Below are 19,025 nucleotides of genomic sequence, written 5' to 3'. Positions count from 1 at the left end.
CTTTCTCCTCGCTCGCGCTGACAGTCGGGGGTCGCCGGCACGCATCGGGCCCCGCCTCCCGGCCAATCGCAGGCGGGATCCGCCCCGTGGCCTGCAGTCCTCCGCCAATCCAGCGCGCCCTTCCCGCGCCCTCATTGGCTGGGGCCTTTCGCCAATCAGGGCCGCGGTCTTCCCTATCCTTCAGGCTCCAGTCCGGACAAGGCCGTCCCAGCCCTTTTCCCTTTCCCTCAGCCTCCCTACTCGGTTGTTGGCTGTCAAGGTGGCCACGCCCTCCCGAGCTGCTATTGGATGAAACGCAGGCCCGCCTGGCTACGCCCACCCGGCCGTAATAGATGCACTGCAGAATACGCCCGCAAGAAGGGAATCGAAAAGCCCCGCCTCTTTGGCCTTGTAGCTCCGCCTTCTTTGTTTACTCATACGGCTAGTCCTGTTCTTATTATCAATGGAGTTTTTAAAAAAAATTTTGCCCGAGAGGCAGAAAGTGAAAAAGCCGAGAGGGAGAGAAGGCCCTGTAAATAATCGACTTTGGATCATTAAAACCTTTCATTTAGTGATCCAGTGCTAGCCTGTTTTTGAAGCGGAAAAGATGGCCAAATGGTTGAAGGGCGGGGGGAGGTGGAATTAAAAATAAACTCGGAGTTAATATTTCTGCAATTACCTAAATCCAGAGCATGGTTAAGTAAGTTGATGTCCGAGTAGCATCGCCGTGTGAACTCTTTCTACGCAAAATGGCACAGCCCCAGTGCAGCCGATTCTACACCTTTGCGCCACATCGTATACATAGAATCATAGGCGCATCGAATTGTCGAGTTCGAAGGATGGGCGTAGCGGGGCAGAACCTCTATTAAGTATTTTTATTGATTTACTTGATCGGGAGGAGCAGGAATCACAGTTAAGCATCCGTGCTAAGGTTATGTGTGCTTGTTGTCTTCGTGGAACAGTAAATTCTCCTTTGCAGTTGCGCGCTACAAGGGGTGGGGCAATATAGAGGCAACAGTTAAAATGTCGCATTCTTCTCCTTTTTACGACTCTCCTCCATACTGTAGTTACTTCTTACCATGAATGGACGGCAGCGTTTGCCACCCCCGAATCCACCAGCATTGGTGACTAACGGTAAACTGAACGAGTAGCTGTTACGGGGCAGAAATAAAGGGAGAATAAAAAAAGTAGGCTTGCCCCGTGTGAGGCTCGAACTCACGACCTTCAGATTATGAGACTGACGCGCTGCCTACTGCGCCAACGAGGCTCCTGCGAAAGGTGGCTCGGCAGAACCTTCTTGTTAGCCAACAGCAAAAAAATAAAAATGGGTGAGTTTTAATCCTTGTGTAGCTCTTATGGGTTTCGTCAAACCTCTCCCCCGAAACTCCAAGGCATGTAAAAGCGGCATCCGGATTCACAGCTCTACACTACAAAACAGTTGTCATTGCAAATAACTTTGTGGTTTGAAAACCGTTACGAAATCCCAGACCAGGCAAATAATCACCATTTTCTTCTTACATGGCGACATGGCTCAATGGTAAATTATAAAAGTTTATATTTATAATACATATCTGCATATAAATAATATATTTTTTCTTTTTTTAAAAAAACCCCTCCACTTTAGAAAGATTAGTTGTAAGACTTTTAAAAAATTGACTAGCTTGGTGCGGTACAATTCTAACAGGTTTCCTCTGGGAAGAACCAGCACACCACGATAAATAATGCGAGGAGTGTGAGTGAGTGTGTGTGTGTGTGTGTGTGTGTGTATGTGTATGTATGTAAACACACACAAACAAAATAAACTATATAGATATATATCTAATCTCTGATATATAACTGTATCTCTATCATATGTCTGTCTATATCTGATACAAAATTAAACAAGTAATAGTCATTTATTAAGGTTCAAGGCGCAGGTGTCCTATCAGAGATATTATGAGTTTGTGGGTGCTAGACCATTATAATCTCTTGAATAAACTAGTGTTAGAAATTAATCAATGCTTGGAGTGTTAAAACCAGGACTCATGTGTATTATGCCAGATCCATGTGTATTAAGCTGTGTGGTAGACAATACTTTGAATCAGCAAGTGTTAAAAGCTAATTAAGCAAGGCTAACTTCCTCATGCCGGTTGTCTTCGTCCATGGAGTTTTCTTGGCAGGGATACTGGAGTGGCTTGCCGGTTCCTGCTCTAGGTGGATCACGTTTGGTCAAAACTCTCCACTATGACCTATCCATCTTGGGTGGCCCTGCATGGCATAGCTCATAGCTTCTCTTGAGTTATTCAAGCCCCTTCACCACAGCAAGGCAGTGATCCATGAAGGGGATCACTGCCAACAAAGGTCCGTATAGTTACAGCTATGGTTTCCCCAGTAGTGATGTATGGAAGTGAGAGCTGGACCATAAAGAAGGCTGATCGCCAACGAACTGATGCTTTTGAATTATGGAGGAGACTCTTGAGAGTCCCATGGACTGCAAGAAGATCAAACCTCTCCATTCTTAAGGAAATCAGCCCTGAATGCTCAGTGGAAGGACAGATTGTGAAGCTGAGGCTCCAATACTTTGGCCACCTCATGAGAAGAGAAGACTCCCTGGAAAAGACCCTGATGTTGGGAAAGATTGAGGGCACAAGGAGAAGGGGACGACAGAGGACGGGATGGTTGGACAGTGTTCTCGAAGCTACCAGCATGAGTTTGACCAAACTGCGGGAGGCAGTGGAAGACAGGAGTGCCTGGTGTGCTCTGGTCCATGGGGTCACAAAGAGTCTGACACTAAACAACAACAACAACAACTTCCTCATGAGGCGATAGCCTGGGGATGTGCTGTTAAGAACAACAAAGGACCACAGAACTCTGTCTAAAAAGGCAAATGAATGAGGCCTCTCCCTCCCCCTACAGATAAAGCCACACAGCTAAGAGAGAGTTAGCAGTTATGTGAGCAAGATGCTAAGCAACAGGCAGAGCCATGGCTATTGTCTGTTTGAATCCAGGGCTGCACATATGGGAAAAGCAAGACCCTCATGGAGTCTTAATGTTGTGAACCACTCCATTGTAGGCTCAGGTTATTTGTGTAAATAAGCCATGTATCATAAAAACACCACAGTCTCCACTGTGTCACCTTTCCAAAAGGAAACACAGACCCTGGGTAAGTGTGCCTGGAAACCCTGGAACATCGCACCACTTGGCGATTGAGTGGCAGGCAACAATATTATACAGTGTGGTTCTATATGACTGTATACTCAGAAGTAGGTCCTACTGTAATCCAGGGTGCTTGTTCCTAGGTATCAGTGTAAAGGAGTACAACATTGGAAATATCTAACACTGCAATCCTATGCACATTTACCTGAAAGTATGTTGCACTGAATTCAGTAGGACTTACTTCTGAGTAAAATTGCACTGCAAGGTTGCTGATATTATCTAGTTGCACAAGCAGTCAGCAATCCACAAGCCAATGGCTCTGAGTCAAAGCATTTAAAAAATCAATATCCTTTAAAAATTTACCACATGGGAGACAGTCATAATCACACTCATTCTCTTGGATGGTAGCTTTACTCATCATTACTTGCTTACCCATCTGTAATATGGGACTTCATTCTGAGACAAAACTAAGCTCAGTGCAAACTAGAGAGGTTTCTATAAACTCACAGCCTCCTTGTTCTCAGGCTTGTCTGAAATGGGTGCTCAGTTTCTCAAATCAAACAAAGGAATACATTTAACCAAGAGAGATTGAACATTGCACAGTAGTTTGCCTCAATGTATTACTGTTAATGTGCTGGAGGTTTTTCTGTTATTTTTATTTATTAAAAAGTTTATAAAGAGCCAATTCATTTTTTAAAAATCACAGTAGGATACAATAAAATCTAACAAAATTATAAAATACAGATTGAAAGACCAACAATGAATCAAATTAATTATCTAAAGGTAAAGGTAAAGGGACTCCTGACCATTAGGTCCAGTTGCAGACGACTTTGGAGTTGCGGCGCTCATCTCGCTTTACTGGCCAAGGGAGCTAGTGTATAGCTTCCGGGTCATGTGGCCAGCATGACTAAGCTGGCGAACCAGAGCAGTGCACGAAAACGCCATTTAGCTTTCCGCCGGAGCGGTACCTATTTATCTACTTGCACTTTGATGTGCTTTCAAACTGCTAGGTTGGCAGGCGCTGGGACCACCGCCAACCTTCTGATTGGCAAGCCCTAGGCTCTGTGGTTTAACCCACAGCGCCACCCGTGTCCCTTAATTATCTAAAAACGCTTGGCAAAACATAATGTTTTCAGCAGGCAATGAAATATCAAAATTGTAGGTGCTTGTCTGAATTACTGTACCTAGGAGCAGTGTTCCAAAGGGAAGTTTTTCATGTTTGATGTTTTATTGCATCATCATTATTTTTCTTCTGTTGGGAGCCACCCAGAGTGGCTGGGAAACCCAGCCAAATGAGTGGGGTATAAATAATAGATTATTATTATTATTATTATTATTATTATTTACTTTTATTATGATAAAAATAAAATCCTATTAATAGAATGGGTGCTCAGTTCCTTGCCTACATAGCCCCATACAGTACTAGTTTAGCAACTCCTTTTACTGTATATGTAACCCAAACAAACTTAGGCATGGGGAGGACAGGCTGGTTCTGGGTCCAAGGAAGCCTCACTGGGAGTAGAGTTATGTAGCATTGGCAACCTGCATTTGGGGTCAGTCACCTGCTATGTGCCCCTTCACCTCTTCTTTCATACCACCTAACAGATGATTGATTTGGTGAGAGTGAAACTTCAAACATTAACAGAGCCAGCTGGCATCTGGGGACTGTGGGGAGTGATTGGTGGTGGTGGTGGGAGGCTCAGTGGCACTCACTGCAGCAGGGAAGGCAGGGCAGGCATCAAGCCCCAGTGAACATTGCCAGGTGTATGGGCCCAACAGTTACCCAAACACACATCAGATCAAAACCCAGCATCTCGTTTTCCAGTGGCCAACCAGATGGGTCTGGAATTCAATAAAGCTTTATGTCACTTATCTGTTGTTGGAGATATATTACTAATTTGTTTTTGTCTCTGGGATCAGAGTTTGGCAAGGAGAAGTCCCACAGCTGTCTGTCAAACTGCCTCTTTGTTCTGTTTCAGCTGCATGCTGGAAGTTCCTCTGAAATTGACATCCGACTTCAGAGTATAAAGACTCTGTCAAACAACTATGCCAGTTCCTTTTCCAGTGTTGTTTTGAGCAGACTAGTCCTTCAAACTAGTCATAGCCAATGAGATCCACGTGGCTGGGAAAGGGGAAAAACAAAACAAGTTCTTCTTCTGATAAAATGTATGACATGTCTTATTAGAGTTCAAGGACATCACACTTGTAAGTGTCCTTATAATGTTAGGCTTATGCAGTTACAGGAAATACTTGGCTTTGAGTAATCAGTAATTAAATGTCTGTTGATCTGCTATTGTAGAACACAGTCAGAGCATCTTGCAATGGATTTGGCATTCCTTTCTTGGCCAGGAATGCAATAACAGAGACAAGTTACAGAGAGAAACTGTTTTTCTGGTGGTACTCAGAGGGTACACAATACCTGCACCTTTTTTCTAGAAGCAAAGCACTAGAAAAATATTTAAGGTTGTGTCACCTTAAATATGAAAAGAATTATTATGGAAGGTATGTGTCCCCCCCCCATAATACTAGAACCTGGAATCATCCAATAAAGCTGAATGGTGGGAGATTTAGAGCAAACAAAAGGAACTATTTCTTCACACATCACAACACATAAACAATGGCATTTGCGCCCATAAAATGTGGTAATGGCCTCAGATAGATGGTTTTGAAAAGAGATTAGGCAAATTAAGGGAAGGATATCCATGATACCCCCAGGGTTAGAGGCGGCATGCATCTGAATACCAGTTACAGAGAAATAACATAGGAGAGGGCAGCGCTATCAGGTCCTGTTTGTGAGCTTTCAATTGCACCTTGGAGACGGGGAGGAAAGTGTTTTGCATATGTTCAGAATACCCCCCCCCCCGCGCTCTCTAGTATTACTTGATGCGCTCCAGATCTTTATCTGTGAGATCAGATCCCGCCCCAGGTGCTTGACGAGGGGAACTTCTTTCTTTAATATGGAAATTGCGGCAAAACCAAACCAGAGGCCTTCTCTTCCTCCGGGGAGGGTGACATGGTAACCATGGCAATGGGCGGGGCTGCGTTTGTGCGCGATGAAGTCACTGTTTTGGCACCGCCCTGCGGCAGGCTCAGCTTCTGAGTCCCCCGCCCGCGGCTCGTTTCGCCTGCGCAGGCGCGCTCGCGTCACCAACATCGACTCCCCTCCTTCTCCTCTCCTCTTCCTTGCTTGAGGCGTCGGGCTTCCGTCGCTACGCACGCGCACTACCGCGCGGCGAAGCCTACGAATGCCCGGCCTCTCGCTTTTCCTTCCTTCGTCCGTCTGTCCCTCCCTCCCTGTGACGCAATCAGCTCGGGAGAGGCGGGGCTTCGTTGGTCAGCTGATCGCGGACGAGGGTTTTGGTGTGGATGGTCCGCGCCGCTGAGAGGGGAGAGAGTCGAAGGAAGTGGAGGAGGAGCCAGTCGCCGCCGCGATGCCCTCGGAAAAGAGCTTCAAGCAGCGACGCACTTTCGGTGGGGGAAGGACCTGTGCGTTAGCCCCTCGGGGGGGGGAAGAGGGGGCTGTTAGTGAGTCGCGGGGGGGGGGCGTTGGGGAGAGACGCCCCACATCAAGTGGGGCGGCCAAGGGAACACCTGCGAGGTGGACTTGAGTGGCGGGGGAGCTTGGTGACTGGAGGGGGGATACTCAGAAGAAGGGAACAGGGAAGAGCTGGGGAGATGGTCCATGAACGTGGCAGCGGGCGCTAAGTGTGCTATATGTGTGGCGGTGGGGAGAGGGTAAGTGGGTCTCGCTGGGGCAAGGGAAGAAGAGTTGAGGAAAAGGCAAAACACCCCCTCCCATTGTTGGGGGGGGGGAAATGAGGCTTCTCCCCCCTTCTTCCCTCCCGGAGGTCCTTGAGAAGGTGCTTGGCCTGTTAACGCACTCTCCGTCGGCCATGGGGGGCGGGTTTATGGGTTGGTGGCACAGTCGTATCCCCCCCCCTTTAATACAGTAATCACCTTTTCCCCATCTCCTAGTTCTGGATCTTGGGCAGAGTGATTCACCACCCACAATGACTGTTATTCCCCACCGCACCCCCCAAATTGGGAGTGTAAGGAGGACCCCCTTACATTACTTTCCGCCCCCCTTGAAACCCCTTAATGATTGAAGGCTAGCCCTGAGGATGACTGATGGTTGGAGGCCGGGGTTGGAGGGGCCTGAGGTGTGTTTGAGGCGAATGCAGGGCCTGTTGACGGCTCTGCCGGCTTCCGTGGAGCTCAAGAGCCAGAGGAGTAAACAGCTCCCCCCCCCCGCCGGTGCCAGCCTCTTTCCCTGCCTGGCATCGTGCCTGCTCTGCACTCTGCTGTAGCACCCCTTTCTCCTCACCCCAGCACTTAGAGGGTGGTGGGCCTAGCCTTTGTTGATCAGTTGTCAAAACACTGGAGATGGTGCTGTTTATCTTGAGTATATTGTATTTTGAATGTGGGAAGGCCAGATTACCGTATATGCTAGATGCTGTAGTGTAGAACTTCTTGTCTGGATGCTGCATGTGTTTGTAGTTTCATTCCCAGGCTTTATCTGGGGTGTCTTCCCTTAGCGATGCGAAAGTATTCAGTACTTATGACGGATTAAACTTCCCTTTAGATCCCCTTCCCTATTTCTTTCCTGGGTATTGCCTGCACAACTTTAAGCAGTTCAACTGTTTGGATTCCATGGATTTGTTTGTCTCGGATCTGCTGTGTCAGTTTGTTGTTATGTGAGGAAGCAGAGGGTAATGTTGAATCATTGGGCTGCAATTTTCCTAATACTGTTGATGACCAAAACAGAGGGTGACCTCCAGACTGAAGCAGGAAGTTTTGGGAACAACGTTGGGCAATTACCTCCACCTCTCAGGAGTTAGTGACAGATTAAATAACAAATATTGGCTGTAGCAAAGGCTTGTGAATTAGTTAGCCTTCCAGCGAGTCCACCAAGTTTCAGCTTCGTAATATGATCCAAAAATCCTGATGTAACAAGCCCTAGTTAGGTTCAACTGTAAATGTCCCTTAGTTGTTACTATCACTTGAAAAAGAAATACAGGAAGACTCAGGCTGTTGCTTTTGTTGTTACTGTGTTTTTGTTCTGCTTAAACTGGTTTTCCTGCTTGCATGTTGGAGTGGAAAAAGAATTGAGGCTTTGTTTTGTTGCTGTGCCGCTGAAAACGAAAGTAAAGGTCGTTCTAGCTGTTTGTTTTCCTTTGCAAAGGAGTTTTGGACACCAATAGTCCTCTAGGCTGGGGGTGGGGAAACCTAGTGGAAGCTCTTTAGCTTTAAGAATGCAATAACTATAATATATATTTAAAATGCTTTGATGAAATTTGACAGATACAGAGTCGGAAAGGTTTCAGAGAGAAACAGAACTAACTATGGTTAAAAAAGTAAAATACCTAGGGGTAAACATAACAGCAAAAAACCTGAGTCTATTTAAGGACAATTATGAAAAATGTTGGTCTGAAATTAAGAGAGACTTGGATAGTTGGACAAAATTGAAGCTTTCTTTGTTAGGCCGAATTGCTGCTATTAAGATGAATGTATTGCCAAAAATGTTGTTTTTGTTTCAAACATTACAGATTGTGGACAAAACGGAGTGCTTCCGGAAGTGGCAGAAAGATATATCTAAATTTGTCTGGCAGGGCAAAAAGCCCAGAATTAAGTTTAAGATATTAACAGATGCGAAAGAAAGAGGAGGCTTTGCCCTGCCAGACTTAAAGTTGTACTATGAAGCCGCAGCTTTCTGTTGGCTAAAAGATTGGCTACTTCTCGAAGACACTGACGTGCTGGACTTGGAAGGTTTTAACAATGCTTTTGGTTGGCATGCATACTTATGGTATGATAAAGTTAAGATCAATAAGGCCTTTAAGAACCATATTGTCAGGAAAGCACTGTTCAATGTCTGGACGAAATATAAAGACTTATTGGAAAACAAAACTCCAAGGTGGCTCTCACCTCTGGAGGCTAAGGCCCTAAAAAGACCCAATATGGAGGCCAAATGGCCAAAATATTGGGAATTATTAGAAAAAGATGGAGACAATTGGAAATTGCAGAGTTTGGAGAAAATGAAGGATAAGGTGCGAGACTGGTTACATTATGCTCAGATTAAAGAAGTTTTTAAAAATGACAAAAAGTTAGGGTTCCAGGTGGAGAAATCGAAGTTAGAAACAGAATTGCTAGAACCCAAAACCAAGGTACTATCTAGAATGTATAACTTGCTGCTAAAATGGAACACACAAGACGAAATGGTTAAATCGGCTATGATAAAATGGGCACAGGATATTGGGCATAACATTATGTTCGAGGACTGGGAAAGGTTGTGGACCACTGGGTTGAACTTCACTGCATGTAATGCTCTGAAGGAAAATGTTATGAAAATGATATATAGATGGTACATGACCCCAGTTAAACTTGCCAAAATATACCATTCGTCTGACAATAAATGTTGGAAATGTAAAGAAAATGAAGGAACATTCTTCCACCTCTGGTGGACATGCCCTAAGGTGAAGGCCTTCTGGGAAATGATATACAATGAGCTGAAAAAGGTATTTAAGTATACCTTCACTAAGAAACCAGAGGCCTTCCTTCTGGGTATTGTCGGCCAGAAGGTGTTAAAGAAGGATCGAACATTTTTCATGTATGCAACAACGGCAGCAAGGATTCTCATCGCAAAAAATTGGAAAACTCAAGATTTACCCACACTGGAAGAGTGGCAGATGCAGCTGATGGACTATATGCAATTGGCCGAGATGACTGGCAGAATCCGAGACCTGGGAGAAGAAAAGATGGAGGAAGACTGGGAGAAATTCAAGATGTATCTACAAAAACATTGTAATTTGTTTGAATGTTAAGAAGGATGCTAGATTATAAAAAACTGGCCACCACTAAACTAGATTTAAATTTGATGATAAGTGAGACTAAAGAAAATATAAAAATTTTATTGGAAAAAGTGTTAAATTATATTGGAATGTGTGGACATGAGATTGTAAACAAGTTGATAATTTGTTTGGAAAAATTCTTTTTTTTTAATGATGTAAATGGGAGAGGGGGACGTGAGGGAGTCCAAAGAAGTGAAGAATTTGTTGTTATAAAAGTAAGATTGTTTGATGTGTGCATTTATATTTTAAAAAAAACCTTAATAAATATTTATAAAAAAAAAAAATAAAATGCTTTGATGAAATTAATATTTTATACTTTTAATTTACATAGAGCACTTTTCCTCGAGGGGATAGCCATGTTTTCTCACTAACTTCTAGTCCTTTTAGCAGTAAAAACAAAGAGTCTTGTAGCACCATAAAACTCTAACATTTCATTATGACATAAGCTGTGAAGTGGGCTCTAGTCTAGTCTTCTGCGATAAGACTCTTTGTTGTGTTTGCTCCTTTCCCATGGCCCTCAGACTGGGTCCTTGGGCTTCCCAAATGCTCTCAGATTTAGAACTACTTCAGCCTTAGCAGATTTGTTGTACTACAGTACTCTGTGCCTTTAAACCAACTAAGCTCAACTTTTTTCTTTTTCTTCAACTTAACTTGCCTGCTTTAACTTTTCACTGTGAAGGGTTATGCTTCTTTATTTTTCAGATGGCATTTTCTCCCCCCCCCCCCAGTTTGTCTTAAGTTGTCCCCGCCCTTCCTGTTAATAAATTGTGCTGCAGAATTTCTACTAGCACACAGGTGGGGGTGCTATCAGTTAGCAGTTTCATTTGTGAGGCTACAGTCAAAAGTGGGCAAGTACCCCTTTTTCTCTTGTGCCTCCCCCTTTCCACTATAGCTTCTTCATTCCGTGCATGAATTTTCAGCAGTGCTTGAGTTGCATTCCCACCCTGATCTAGAAAGATTGCTAGTTATCCTTGCTTCTAATGCTATCAGCTTGGGTATACTAATGTGGGTGTGGTTTAAGTGCCTCTCATTCTGCTTATGATTTATTTGATTTATATCCTACCCTTCTTACAAACTGCTGCCTCTGTGTGTGCTTCTCTTCCAGGGCAATGAAACACCAATATAACAAGTTGTTCTGTGTAGATATTATATATCTGAAAACACTGCCTCTTCAAGCATTTAAGTACAACTTTCTTTTTCTCCCCTGTAGAACAAAGAGTAGAAGATGTCAGACTTATTCGAGAGCAGCATCCTACAAAGATACCAGTGAGTAGACTTTCAATTCTATTGTCTGTCATTTGGTGAGACTTAAATCAGGGAAATAACCTGGTAGGTAGTGGCAACACGTGCACTTTGGGGACTAGCAGTGAAATCATCCATACTAGAGGCTGCAAAGATATTTGCCCTAGTTAAGATTTTTATTTTCTCCCTCCATTTCATTTTACATAACAGAAGTCAATTGGTTGCTGCTCCCAGGTTTTCCTGATTGTAGTCCTCTTGCCCTGTTTATGCCTAACTGAATGGAGAAGAGAAGGGGCTGAAATTGGGGTGACAGGTGGGGAGGAGGGCACGCTAGCCTTTCACTGCAAACCTGTGTCAGGAATGGAATTAGTTCTCCCCACAAGACTGGGGTCTTCTCTATTGCAGCTCCTTTTCACAGCTCAATTCAGGTGACTGGGTTTGTTTTAAGAATTTCAATGCTGAGCCTCATTAAAAATGCAAGGTGGCATACAATAAAATGATAGAAATAATAAAATTATAAACCACTGTAGTACAAATTAGAATTGCATTAAACAAACCCATAGGTATCTAGCAAGAATATGCCTGTGGCTCACCATACTGAAAAGTCCTAAATTATAAGTCCTAACTTTACCATTTTCCTCCAGGTAATCATTGAAAGGTATAAAGGAGAAAAGCAACTTCCCATTCTGGATAAAACAAAGTTTCTGGTCCCAGATCATGTCAACATGAGTGAGCTGATCAAGATTATCAGGTATCTAACCTACCTGCTTTACTGAAAGGTCTCTCATTCAGGACAGTAGCTTGTGCTATATATTAAGGGTTTCCCAAGTGAGTTTTAAAAAAAAGTCAAGTAACAATCATAACAAAGGTCCAGAGTGTTTGACCTACTAGTTGGCAAAGCAAAAAACAACAACAAAAAACCCTGGTCTTGCTAAGTCTCCCTCCTTCCTACAGAAAAGCCTGGCAGGGAGTGTGCATGGTTGGGCTCCATTGCCTGAAGGTGCCACAACTTCTCGGAGGTTGAGTGGAGATTGTTTTGTTCAGTGGTAGGAGCAGGAAAGAGGCTAGGTGGTTTTTTTGGTGTGGGGAGGGATGCTGTGTTGGTTCTGTTAGAGCCAAGGCTCTTCAGGTCTGCCTTTGCCATGCAGCTGCCAGTTTTCCACCCAACTTGGAAGGTGGCAGAGATCTTCAGCAGACAATCCCTGCCCACTTCTGCAACTTCAAAGTTAGGATGGTTGCTTGATACGGAGCGGTGCCACACTCTGCATGGCAAGCATATTTGCCGATGCTTGATCGTAACATGAATTAGGCTGACACAGCTTTCCGTCTCTATTGGCAACTCTTCACAGAAAGGGAACTTGATTATATGGGCTCTTTATAATTCTGGAGTGTGATGCCTGTTACTGAGTAAACTCCTTGCTGTAGCTGGCACTGATGTGCTCTGTAGTCCATTGAAATGGTTAAAATGGGTGGTTAGCATCTAAAATCAACAACCTAACATGCACATTATCTAGCCGTGTTGTCCTTCCTCTTAGGCAACACACAGCAGGCCTTAGTGTCTCACTTGAGGCTTTATAAGATCAGTGTAGTTGCAAGTCCCTCCCCTCTGATGTTGCTTGGGTGAGGAGGCTGCCTTCAGAAGTGCTCTAATCACACATGCTTTCTGGTATTCATGTGATTCTTGGATGTGGCAAAGGAGGAGACTGTTGCTAAACCTGGAATTTCCAAAGGCAGTTCTTTTTTTGTATTTTGCTTCTGCATTTAAATTTGTTAGCCATGTTCCAAGGGAAGTGTCCATTCAGTTTCCTGTCTTCTAGGCGTCGGCTGCAGCTGAATTCCAATCAAGCTTTCTTCTTACTGGTGAATGGACACAGCATGGTGAGCGTTTCAACACCAATTTCGGAGGTGTATGAAAGTGAAAAGGACGAGGACGGATTCCTGTACATGGTGTATGCCTCTCAGGAAACATTTGGAATGAAATCTGTGTAAACCATCCCCAGTGGCTTGTAGCCTAGGATAGTTTTTACCCCTCCCTCCCACAGGAAAAAACAAAGGGATGTCACCAACCTGCTCACAGTAGTTGTGCTTAGCGGGTGTTCTCACCGTACTGTTTTATTTGTGAATATTGAACAGATGAGTGCCAGTATAGACAAGCAGCGCAGCTTTGTAGACCTGCTATAAAATTTGCACAGGCACATTTGCTTTAAGCCTCTGGAATTTTAAACTATACTGTATATGTGTGTGTGTGTTAAGTTGCCAATAAAAGGGATGTTTGCATTAATCATAGAAAATGGGCTAGCATTTAGCAGCAAACTGAAATACTTGCGTGTGACATCTCATAATGTTAAGTCATGTTTCAGCTCCTGAAAACTGCTTTTTAAGAAAGGGAACAAATAGGAGTAATGGTCTGCTTCTTTTAACCTTTTTTGATAGATCAGTGCATGTGATGAAAGGGGTGGGCATTAATTCATTGGTACTGTTACTTTAGAAGGCAAAACATCAGATTGCTAATTATTGTTATATACCAAACATCACAGCTTTATGCTAGTTTTAGGAAATATATACATAACTGTTGTCAAAGAAAAGCTTCAGTCTACCCAGAGTTTGGTATTCTGTTCTACACCTTGTTAAATTTATTCTAATTAAATCAACCCAAACCCTCAGCAAAGAGGACTTCATTTTGTCAGTCAGAAAGCATTGGGAGATAGCAGGGTTTTGAGGTTAGCCAATTCCCCAAAGTAATACAGTAAACATTGGCAAGCCTCACAGCTGTTGATGTTTCTTTATATTTAGCATATTAACCTCACTACCAAGTTCTTGATTTTCATTGGAATACATGAAGAACATTTTTGTATTTCCTCGTTGGCAGAAAGCCCTTGTTTCCTTTAGCTGCATTTCAAACTATCAAAACTCAAAAATAATTTCCCTTTGTTTTAGACTGGGCAATATCTAAAGTTGCAAAGAAGTTTGATCACTGCTTCCAGTCAGTTGCATAGGGACTTAAATTTTGCTGTAAACAGGGTATGTCCTGTGCAAAAGGAAAGTAATTCAGATAGTGTCCTGCTTCCCCATTTGTTATACAGTGAAATGTAGTAAGCTAAGACTTATCCTTGTATATTAATGCATGCATGTGAATTTAATTCTATGTTATAGCAAACAAATTTTTATTATGTGGAGAAGAGACTAAATCTTGACATGCTGTAAAATATCAATATGACATGCAGTTTCTACCTTTGCATGCATCTGTTCAATGCTTGCTTCTAACAAGTTCACTGTGAGCTTTTAATTCACTGTAAAATTTTAAAGTCTTCTGTTCAGTTACTATTTCTTCATAAGACAGCCATCCTTACAATGGGCTAATGGCTGCTCTTGTATAAATGTTGATTTTTCTTTTGTTTTTTAAAATGCTGAAATGGATGATTCCATCTCAACTTGATTAGAAGTTAAGCTTATATACAAGTCCATTTTAAAACGATCTTAATGCTGTATATGAAGAGCAGTAGACAGAATTGAACAAAAGCCTTCAGCCTCCCACAACTTTGGCTCAGATTCCTTTACTGTTGCAGAATAGAACATTGTCACAATAGTAGGAGATTCTGTGGCCATACTAATGACACTTGTGAAGATGCTTGAGCTATGAAAAACAACACTGCCTGCTTTCTGAGTGTGGGCAAGATACTGGATTCCAAATGAGACTGAGAATTAACTACCTGTATGAGAACATGGAAAAGCTCCTGACGGAAGAAACTGATATCCCAGACTGCAGTGTGGCTTTTCTGTACCCTTCAGAGCACCTACCTAAAATGGACAACTTGCAGATAATGCTGTTGGATAGCTCTGCAGCACCTGTCTACAGCTGCCACATTTGAGACAATGCATGTTTATGTTAGCCTTTGGTTGAACCTGCTGCGCTTGCAGTAAGTTTTCTTTAGCCTCCCACTGAAAATGGAAAAAAAATATTAAAAGTGAGGATGTCTGAAAAGACACTACTATAGTCTTTAATTTTTGTTCAGTACATTAAATTTACTCAGATAAAAACATTCTAAAAATGTACAATTTTACCTTTAACAAAGTATAATAAAACATAAAAATTCAAATACCAGAATACTTGACATTTACAATTCAAAATCAAATTAGGTGGATATTAAATATTTACAAAACTTTTAATATTTATATAAAGTTACATGCACATTTGTAATATAATGTAAAAGAAATGGCTCGAAATGGGCAGAGGTGTTTCCTTCATTCCTAATGGAAAGTTATTTCTGAAAAGAAAGATGTTAACCTGTGCTGCAAGACATAGGCTCTTCCTATGTTTATAAGAAGTTAGTATGCAGAAATAGTTCCAAAGGTAGTTGGAAGAGTAAAAATTGTTTGAATATTTGTTGCTTTCTGAATTACTATTTTAATTCTGCCTTTGGCCATATCTAAGTAAAGCAGCTTAAGAGGCTTATAAGTGTCTGTTCAGAAGCAAAACAAAATACCCACCCTTCCCTCCCACCTTAAAATAATTAAGTTGGCCTCAGTTTAGGGCTTTCCCCATAAAATGGTATTGTACCCATTGAATAACTTGCCTTTTACTTGGGGTGGCTTACATTTGGGTGTCTCTAACAGAATTCTAGGCTGGCATGAAAAAACGGGTTTGACATAATTAAGAAAGACCCTTCTTTGTTCAGGCACGGACCTGCATGCTGCTCGAGAAATTTCCCATTAACTAAGTCATGCCGAGTTGAAACCTTAGTTATATGCAAATAGCAATTCTCCAGCAGTTTGCCATGCCAGTTTTTAGTACATAGTTTGTTTCATACAGACAAGGGCTTTTGATGGTTCTGTTTTATGCTCTCTCTTCATGACGCAAGTTACATTCTCTGGTGTAAAGTTTCAGCCAAACTATGATCTATGCAGCTAGTGTCCATTCCTCTTGCACTTGAGTCTTGCTTCAAAGTCCTCTGCCTGTATGAAACATTGGCAGCCACTTTGTGGATGAAATAGTAGAGAACAGCTTTAATAAAATTAAGTCACTATGTAGGCTTGCCTTTGTATGTCTCAGTTTACCTTTAGAAACGAACAAGGCAATTGGCTCTCCAGAGCTTTCCCCTGCTAATTTCACTTGTCCACTAGTTAAGTTAAAAAGTTTTGTTTGACAGACCAACAGCTAGCTGAGACAGCTTTCTTTTTATATGAATAGAAACTATATTTCTGAACATCATACCGCTCATGGGGCTATGTTTCTAGAAACTTTCCAATTTAAATGCCTGATAAAGGCTTTCTGTTGATTCTGGAAAGTTTGTATGGTGTTGGGTTATTTCTGTTTAAGAACTGATACATTTGGCTTTTGGCACATTTTGGGCCAATGGAAAGGCTCCCAACTTTTAAGAGTAAACAATAACTGACAGATTTAGTACAGAGTGGCATGTTTCTGCTGATGTCAATCAGGGTAATTAAGGCAAAGTAAATTGCTCTGTCAGTTCTCATTACCTCTGGTAGTTTTACAAGTTTCCTAATGGTATCCACCTCTATTAGCCGTCTCAGAAGTTCAGTCATTACACGCATAATTAAATATTGTGGGCTGGATCTAACCCTATATGTAATACTGTTTTGGTAAAGCCAAACTTAGGATATGAAAGTCTAGCACTTCATTGCATAGAAATAACTGAAGTTGGATGTAGGGCTGCTACAAACCATGTGTTTTTACAACTTTGGACTTGGTCTCTATGAAGCTGAGAAATGGCAGGAAGCTCATGCTAAGCTTCTCCCAGAGTTGAATATGCAAAACCCATTGAATGCCTACACCCAAGAGAATACACCAGTTTGTTTTTAAAGGCAACAGGTAAGGATAATAGAGCTTATCTCTGATGATATAGAAAACAATAGTGGAGTACCTGGTTTTCTGTCAATCCTGCCATTATTTCCACAAGACCCACTGTTTTACTACCTCATGGATATGCAGTGCAGTGATACAGCCAACCCCACCTCCCTGCACCTTCAACCATACAATACTTTCAAGCAGAAATACTCATTTGCCACCTCCATAGTAACATATTGTGCACAGCCACTAAAATGTCCTATGTGGGGCAGTTTAAACTTCAGCCCTATCAATGAAAGAAGATAGCTACAACCAATTCAGCATGAATACAAAAAGGTATGCCTCCTTTTGACCAGGTAGGTCTGCAATGTTTCAGTTCTGAGCTTTGCTGGCTTTAGTGGAAAAGAATTCTAACTAGTTAACATCAAAGCCAATACTCTACATATTTCAAATAAAGGAGGCAGACTACAAACCCGAGTTGTGGTTAAGATGTACAGCTGTTTCTTACTTTGTGACTTCTATATCCTGTAAGCAAGAGCCCTTGTAGAAAGACTTTTGCTATGCAAAGTAAAGCAACAATTTGCAAACTCTGCTGCAGGAGTCTGTGTTTTAAAACTCGGTTTCAAAGGTAGAGTACTGTTTCCTGTGGCAGAAACTAATATATGGTAAGATTTGAAAGTTGTAGAGGAAAAGTATTTTTTAAAGACCTTTTTGAGCTCAGTCTCTGGCACTAGACCCTTGGAAACGTAAGTTTAATCCATGACTGACAAATAAATGCCGACAAGCATAGCATAACCATTTCTAGAATGAACTGAAACGTCTACCTTTGTTCTTTTGGAAGAGAGGGAGGGTTAAGATTTCTTTATTAGAAGTTCACATAGCCTGCTGGTGCCTATTTCCAACCATTGGAACGTCTCTCGCACTGATCTCAGTCTGCTAAAAGTGCAGATAGAATTATACATTCTTCTGTAGTGCAATCCTTTAAAATCCCAGAGTGTAGTGCCTGATTAGTTTTTGAGAAAAAGTAGACATGTTTACCTAGCCTCAAATGTCAGAGTCCAGCAGGCAAATGGCTACTGTACCGTCAACCTCTAGCTCTCACTCCAGATTACAACATAGCTGCCCGGGAGTTCGAGTTTCCAGCACAGAAGATCAAAGTATGGCAACATTCTTCAGCAAAAGTGCAGGAGTTTGTTTACAACAAAAAAGGGTAGTTGGCCAGTTTCACCTCCCATCTGGAAGGTCCAACATTTAAGATCCATGTTATAATTTTGGCAAATCAGTAAAAATGGGTTTGATAAACCCCTAAGCTTCAGTTTCTTCCTAGTGTAGCGAAGTAGAGCACCTTTGGATTAAAAAAATAATGTTAATAAGCTCAACAAGTGGACTTCTCAGATTCCAATTTGAAATTCTGTAATTACTCCATGGGCTTTTGCCAACACAAAAAATGAAGTCCATGGAGTTACTGTCAATCTGTGGAATCTAAACTTTCAGCTGGTGGAGCATATTTTAACCGAAATGTACCTGCATGGAGAAGAGAAATACAAGTCAGCAAGTGTAAGACTTTTGTGAAGTCTACATTTCACAAGCAATGACACATCACACAGTTGAGCACCATGCTGTTCATAGATAAGGAATGAACATATTAGCAGTAGATGTGAAATAAGGCAAGACACCATGGATACCAGTTTTGAGCGTGAGCAATCTCAAAGCTTACTACCACAAGAAACCAACCCCTTATTACCCCACAAAACTATCTGGGCTCTGCATGCTCATGGCAGAGCAACATTTTACCACTCCTGTACTTTGGTTCTCTCAGGTTTGCTTCAGAGGACTACTGCTCATCCACAAGAGTACAAACTATTGGCAAAGTGTGAGACCTACAGTGGATTCCACTTGTACATGCTCAGACTTGCCATCACTTTAAATTACTATTTTCAGATTTTCCTTTATCTACCACCCCCTTTCCCCAAGCAGCCAAACCTGTATTCTGAGCAATCTACCAACTGCACTTCTGG

General features: G+C 42.3%; 2 protein-coding genes and 1 long non-coding RNA gene across 4 annotated transcripts in view; 1 reads left to right on the top strand and 2 right to left on the bottom strand.

The window, feature by feature from the left end:
* Window positions 1-4,926: 4,926 nt before the first annotated feature.
* On the bottom strand, window positions 4,927-6,141 carry LOC309347598. The gene is made up of 2 exons (XR_014158991.1): window positions 5,995-6,141; window positions 4,927-5,236 (listed from the first exon to the last, which is right to left on the bottom strand). It is a non-coding gene; the product is annotated as an uncharacterized lncRNA (long non-coding RNA).
* Window positions 6,142-6,399: 258 nt separating this feature from the next.
* Window positions 6,400-15,187, top strand: MAP1LC3B (microtubule associated protein 1 light chain 3 beta). Its single transcript, XM_081872271.1, has 4 exons — window positions 6,400-6,585; window positions 11,170-11,225; window positions 11,846-11,952; window positions 13,019-15,187. The coding sequence occupies exons 1-4, from the start codon at window positions 6,546-6,548 to the stop codon at window positions 13,188-13,190; spliced, it is 375 nt and encodes a 124-aa protein (XP_081728397.1). The 5' UTR covers window positions 6,400-6,545; the 3' UTR covers window positions 13,191-15,187.
* The window catches only part of ZCCHC14 (zinc finger CCHC-type containing 14), a 38,023-nt gene continuing 33,149 nt past the window's right edge, over window positions 14,152-19,025 (bottom strand). For both annotated transcript variants that reach the window (XM_081872269.1, XM_081872270.1), the window contains one exon: window positions 14,152-18,531. In XM_081872269.1, the coding sequence (XP_081728395.1) occupies window positions 18,476-18,531 (56 nt within the window). In that variant the 3' untranslated portion in view covers window positions 14,152-18,475. The remainder of the gene's footprint in view (window positions 18,532-19,025) is intronic.

The sequence above is a fragment of the Podarcis erhardii genome, assembly GCF_964252035.2.
Source record: "Podarcis erhardii genome assembly, chromosome: 7".
In the NCBI taxonomy this organism is placed as follows: domain Eukaryota; kingdom Metazoa; phylum Chordata; class Lepidosauria; order Squamata; family Lacertidae; genus Podarcis; species Podarcis erhardii.
This window is presented reverse-complemented; position numbering and strand designations above follow the sequence as displayed.